Source organism: Rhincodon typus, chromosome 30 (assembly GCF_021869965.1).
Source record: "Rhincodon typus isolate 14 chromosome 30, sRhiTyp1.1, whole genome shotgun sequence".
Lineage (NCBI taxonomy): Eukaryota > Metazoa > Chordata > Chondrichthyes > Orectolobiformes > Rhincodontidae > Rhincodon > Rhincodon typus.
Genome location: NC_063361.1, coordinates 4,557,174 through 4,563,809, shown reverse-complemented (window position 1 = coordinate 4,563,809; position 6,636 = coordinate 4,557,174). Strand labels below are relative to the sequence as shown.

The 6,636-nt window shown below is 42.4% G+C and overlaps 1 protein-coding gene across 1 annotated transcript in view; it reads right to left on the bottom strand.

Annotated features, from left to right (window-relative positions):
• LOC125486546 (nuclear factor 7, brain-like) overlaps positions 1-6,228 on the bottom strand; it is a 16,672-nt gene extending 10,444 nt beyond the window's left edge. Inside the window, exons 1-3 of the mRNA XM_048614387.1 lie at positions 6,148-6,228; positions 4,201-4,257; positions 2,738-2,926 (exon numbers count right to left, since the gene is read on the bottom strand). Of these exons, the coding sequence (XP_048470344.1) occupies positions 2,738-2,926; positions 4,201-4,257; positions 6,148-6,228 (327 nt within the window). The remainder of the gene's footprint in view (positions 1-2,737; positions 2,927-4,200; positions 4,258-6,147) is intronic.
• Between the last annotated feature and the right edge of the window lie 408 nt (positions 6,229-6,636).

Here is a 6,636-nt window from a genome sequence, read left to right as displayed (position 1 = left end):
GGTTGTTATTGCAGGGAAGGGGTGTGAGGGATGAGTTGCGGGAAATGTGGGAGACACGGTTGAGGGCGTTCTCGACCACTGAGGCGGGGAAGTTGCCGTCCTTGAAAAACGAGGACATCTGAGATGTGCGGGAGTGGAATGCCTCATCCTGGGAGCAGATGCTGCGGAGGCGAAGGAATTGGGAATAAGGGATGGCATTTTTGCAGGAAGGTGTGTGGGAGGAGGTGTATTCTCGGTAGCTGCGGGAGTCGGTGGGCTTGAAATGGATATCGGTTTCTGGGTGGTTGCCAGAGATGGAAACAGAGAGGTCCAGGAAGGAAAGACCGGTATTAGAGATGGTCCAGGTGAACTTAAGGTTGGGGTGGAAGGTGTTGGTGAAGTATTGAGCTGTTCGAGCTCCTCGTGGGAGCACGAGGCGGCGCCGATACAGTCATCAATGTAACGGAGGAAGAGGTGGGGTTTAGGGATGGTTCGCAACTGGGAGGTGCAGTTGTTTATTGCGAACCGAGCGTAGGTGTTCTGCAAAGCGGTCCCCAAGCCTCCACTTGGTTTTCCCGATGTAGAGGAGGTCACAACGGGAACAGCGGATGCAGTATACCACATTAGCAGATGTGCAGGTGAACATCTGCTTGATGTGGAAAGTCTTCTTGGGGCCTGGGATGGCGGTGAGGGGGGAGGTGTAGGGGCAGGTGTAGCACTTCCTGCGGTTGCAGGGAAAAGTGCCGGGTGTGGTGGGGCTGGAGGGGAGTGTGGAACAGACAAGGGAGTCACGGAGAGAGTGGTCCCTGTTTAGATGCAAAGAGTAGGTCTCCCTATACTGTGATTTCAATATTCTTCTGCACGGAGAAGATGAGAATCTATAGCGTAGTCAGGCAAGTTTATGATCACTATGAGAGATATTGTCCATTTAGTCGTGTCTAGTAAACTGGAGTCTACAAGAATCTTCACCAAGACTGTGGAAATGCCAACTGTGCATTGGATCAACTACATTTGTGAGCTGGTTAGCAAAAAGTAATTTCAACATGAAACATTATTGGGTTTGTTCTTTTGATATTTGTTTTAACTTAGCAGACTGTTGAATTCTTGCAATAAGATAAGAGTTAGAAAGGACATTGCCAAATGTTGGCACTGCTTAAGGGTTCACAATAAACAGGTGCCTCAGCTTCACTTTTGCTCAGATGTGGCTGCAAATTCAAGGGTTTTGTAAACAGCAACCAATTAAAATGAAGTCCTAAAAGGTTGTTCTGAAATATATTTGATTATCCTTTTGAGTGCTGTTTCTCCTGGTGAATGGAACACCTGGCCATCATGTGACCCCTAGCTAAATGTAGGGGCAAGTAGGGCATAGGCTGAATGTAGAGTTGGGCAGAGTACTTGTGGATTGGAAGGCAGGAAGTTAGAATTTTGTGGTTGTAAAATGTTAAGGGGAAAGCAGTGTGTGGTTCCTTTAAAAGATGATGTCCTTTTTCTCTGCTTAGAGATTTAGAGAGGATGTCTGTGGGTAGCAGCTTGTGGGTTTGCAGGCACACAGACAGCACTAGAATTGGAACATTTGTATCAAAAGGCCGTACCGTTAGCAACACAAACAGCAGTTTTGATTTGTTATCAAGACAACAAGTTTTGATTTTAACCAATCAATTAGAATCAGGCACTTAGACACCAAATACCAATTGAATTTCGATCTGATGGTTTTGACAACATAACACCAATCCTATTGTAAGAAATTGAAATGTCATTGAAGGTATAAAAGAAGTGGGCAGTTGGAAAATCAGGAGAACTAACCACCATCTGCTAGAGTTAACAGTTTTCAGCTCGCAAGAGAGATTCACCATGTCTCTCAGTTTTCTTGAAGTCTTAGAGAAAGCACCATCTAAATCAAAGGTATCTATGGCACAATTAGTTAATGTTCCTGATGGAAAATTCAATGGAGAAGGTGTTCCTGACATAACATTTGACAGAAATGGCACAGAACATTCCGGAAGACACGTAACCTGGCTGTAATTTTGAGAGACTAAAGTCTATGCTTTTTTAAAAAAATTTTATATAAGTGGGACTTGTATTTATTGGAACAGCATACCATTAGAACCTTGTTTATTCAGGAATAGTTAGTAGCTAGAAGGGGTTTATTCAGTTTGTTAATAGTTTAGTTAATTTGTTGACTGTTAGAGTTGCTTAAATAAATTGTTACTTGATTGTAAAGCAGTGTCAGGGATTTCTTTTAGTTAACCACTAGGAGTTGCTGAAAGACAGGTTACATCACTTTTCACACTCCTTTTACAGATTATAGGGCGAGGCACTCCTCTTTGGGTGTTTCAGTTTTAGTTCACAGAGGTGGGGAGGGTGGGCGGTCAACCTTTGCTTTATAACAGCTGCTAACAAATAGGTACAACGTCCTCTTCTTTCTGCTCCAGGATTTCTGGAGTCAGATGCTGGTGTGTGAGATATGACTCGTGAATAACATTTTCCCTCTGTCCCACTTTCTCCCTGTGTAGATAGCTCCAACTTTCAAATGGCATTTTCCTGGCACCATGATTATCTTAAGAGCCATGAGAGGGAAGCATCACCAGTACACATCCGCGCTCTCACAAGAACCAAACAAATTCACAGTGAAGGGGAGCAGTAGTCAGTGGTGAGGTTGTGGTTGGGGTAATGTTGGGACAATAGATAGCTGACACAGTATAGAATACTTAACCATTAAGAATAGTATGGCATCTTCCTGAGTCAGGTCCTCACTCACTGCTTGAATGGTGTCTGATAATGAGGTGGACTCGAAGGTCAGTTGCATAATGATTTCTTCCAGCACAGTGAATCGCTGCCACGCGTCGTTATGGAGTTCCTGCATAATATTCTCCTCTTCCATTCTCAGGTACTCATGAAGACGCACAAAGACCCTCCCAATGCTCTGCTCTGTCAGAGACACTTCGTCCTACAGAAAGTAACCACAGCACATAGGATTAAAACGAGAAGTGGGTGGGGGTGTTGAGGGGTGTTGGGGTGGGCCAGCGTGAGAGCAAGGGAAGGACAGAGAGGACAAATGACAAAGCACAGTAGGGAGGAGAAAAGAGACAATGGAGCTTTGGGGCTAAATTAGCCAACTGGGTTCAGGATGCCACTCACCCAGTTTCGATCAATTTGGTGTCAATACATGAGCGAGTGCCTCCAATCCCTTTGCCTACATAGTCCTGCTATTGGTGACCTATACTTGTGCCAGATCACTGTCTGACAGCTAAGCAGAGGGGAAGTCAACTGTTTCTAGCCTCATGGAATGAGCCTTGATGTCAAGTACAAATAAAAGTTTTTGCCCATTTCTAATAATTTTATAACTAATAAACAAAAGTATTCAAAGTATATTTTTAAAAAGAACACAATATATAGTGTCTTATCATCCCAGGATGCTTACATCAGAAATTAATCAACAAGAAGGCAAATGCCTGGTTCTGTTACCTCTTTTGTGCCGCGGCTAATATATACCTGTAAACTCACATTAACGAAAATATTATCTTATCATGATCACTTCGCTGATAGTGTGTTTTTGCTGTGTACAAATTGATTGTTGCATTATCCTCCATGACAGAAGTGACCACACTACAAAATCACTTAATTGTGGTTAACTCAATAACTTAAAGTCTGAGGCACTTGGGGTGATCAGAAGGCGTAAAAGGCGTTATATAAATGCAAGCTTCTTTCAATGTTAATTAAGGTGCAATCATCAAACCCTAACACTTGCAGCTAAGTGTGTCTCACTCATTTTGTGGTATAGTTACCTGAGCATCAGCTATCCTATAGTTCCTGATCCTTATGACCAATCATTCATTGCTAAATAACAAGAGACTATTTGAGCATCAGGGTAACAGCTGGGCAGACACCTACAGTGGCAAAATTTAGTGGGGGTTTCGGGGGAGGTGGTGGTGTGCAGGTTCTAAAAAGCTGAGTTAATTATTTCTGAGACTACATAATTAAACGTATAGACTTCAGAAGTGAGAATTAAAAGTTAAAATGTAATCAAATGAAAAGCACCTCCTGAATCCACTTATGCTGATATACATTATAGAAACAGAAAGTGCTGGCGAATCCCAACAGGTCTGGCAGCATCAGTGGAGACAGACTCAGAGTTAATGACTCAAGTCCAATATAATCTACTTTGGATCAATTTTCTGCTTTCATTTCAGCTGTCCAATATCCGCAGCACCTCGCTCTTACCGACACACATATAGACTTCCATACATTTGCTTTGCTACTTTTCGCATATTCCTCTTTCTGTTAATGCAACAGTTTTCATATTTTTGCACAACTATATGACTGTATCAAAACTTCAAACCTGCTAGTAATTTAATCTAGCCTGCCCTAATTGTAACAATATGCATTTTGCCAGTACATATCCAGTGAAAAGTATACAACATTGACAATTTGCAATCAGATTAATCATATTCCCCTTTCTCAAATAAAACAAATCTGTAATTAAAATGTAAATTTTTAAGTCAGTCATTCTAATGCACAGTATTCATTTCCCATATTTTTGTGTGTGTGTGTGTGTGTGTGTGGGAGAGGGAGTGTGTGTGTGCGTATCTGTCTGCTAGAGAGAGAGAGTGTGTGTGTGTGTGTGTGTGTGTGTGTGTGTGTGTGTGTGTTGGGGTGTGGGAGGAGTGTGGGGTTGTTTCAAGGCTGAAGTTTTTTGCACAGCCCAGTCAGTCATGGCCTTGGACTCAAAATGTATAGTCTCTAACTTCTGGTTGCTTGTTGTTACAATTCCCTGCCCCCATGCCCACTCTAACCTCTCTGTCCTTGGTCTCTTCCTCAATGAAAGCTTGAGGTGCAACATCTCACCTTTCAATTAGGCATTTTACAGCCTTCTGGACTCAACATTGTACTCAATAGTTTTGGACCATAACATTTTCTTCAAACATGTTAATGATTCTGCTGTTGTCATTTATACCTCTTCCAGACCCGTCTTTTAACTATTTCACGCCATTCTTTCCTGTCCTCTTTTCCCTTAAAACATTAATCCTTTAAATATTTAATGTTTCCTGGTTTCCTTCCCATTGCTGCTGTTCTTGTCACTCCCTTACTGTCCCTTCCTTGCTTCCCCACCTTTATATTTTCTTAAAACCTGTACGATTTCTACCCCAAAAAGGAAAAACTTTTGGAATCAGTTGAAAAATGCAACAACGTGACCCTGTCCTCTGACCGGAGTCAGCTAGGTTGTACCGGGATTATCAACAGGTCAATCTAACTGGGAATAAGTCCACACCAGAATATATCGGCAGATGCTGGATGTTCTGCTTCACCAGCAACAGGTAATACAAACTGGAGACTGCAGCACTTATTGTCTCCCTGGACATGAGAAGATACTGAGTTTGCAGGCTGGAAGCCTGGGATTCAACGGGAGTTTGGGAAAGTTAGAAAGTGAGCCTGGCGAGCAGAGCAAGAGGTCAGGGGGAAACACCAGCTGACAGAATCTGAGGGGTGGGGGAAACGAGGGCTACAAAAGGTCAGGAGCAGTGGAAACTGACAGAGGCCAGGAGCAGTGGAAACTGACAGAGGCTAGGGACAGTGGAACCTGACAGAGGCCAGGGACAGTGGAACCTGACTAAGACAAGGAGAGTGGTGGACAACAGAGGAGATTTTTTTTCAGCTCTAATGAAAGGTCACAGACCTGAAATATTGATTTTTTTATCTCCCTCCATAGATGCTACCAGACCGGTGAGTATTTGGGCCACTTTTGCTTGTAATCTACATTTTCTATTGAGTCATTACTTAGCAATCAAGCATTAGAATGATCACTAATTTCCTCAAAAAAGGGATAAATGAAATTGGCAGCACATAGCAATTACTCATCAATCCATCCCCCCAGGCTGCTGTGCTGACTCCACGCTGCAGCTTGTAAATATTAATTAAATATGACCCATGAAAAGAAGGCTATGAAACTGCAGGATATGGATTTGATTGGCAGATTAACTCAGCAAAGAATGTGGGAAAACATAACACTTTAAGCCGTGTTATCTGATTCATCATGAACACTGTGTGACAGTTTGAAATGATGGACCAAACTCTTTGGAGTGAATGGAACAGCCTATCATCTGATTAAGATCAGTATTACATTCTAGTCATTTCATAGGCTGGTCTCAGCCATGTTCAATACTCACGCACCATCAACTGTGTCAGATTTTCCTCATAGTTGGACTTTATCACATGGTGATGGATGAGCTTCCTTTTCAGCGATTCCAACATTGCAGCTAGTTCATGCTGAGAATAAAACACCTCTTAGTAACGCTTTCACTGATCTGAAAAATATAAATTACTAACCAAGAAATCCAAACCAGGATTGCATACAGGGAATTGCAAATCTTAATGGTTTGTGTTGCATTGAAATTACATCACAGACCTATTATAAGTATATTTAAAAAATTGAGTGGTCATGAGCAACGTAGTCCCACACCCTGAACTCTAATGAAAGTGATATTGTCAATGAAACAAATGGAATGGCAGGCATGGGAGGTGTAGTGTAGTGGTATTGTCACTGAACCAGTAATCCACATTGTTATAAAAACCCAACTGGTCACTAAAATTTGCCATCCCCACCTGGTCTGATCTCCACAGACACTGAATCCACAGCAATAACGTTGACTCTGAAATGGC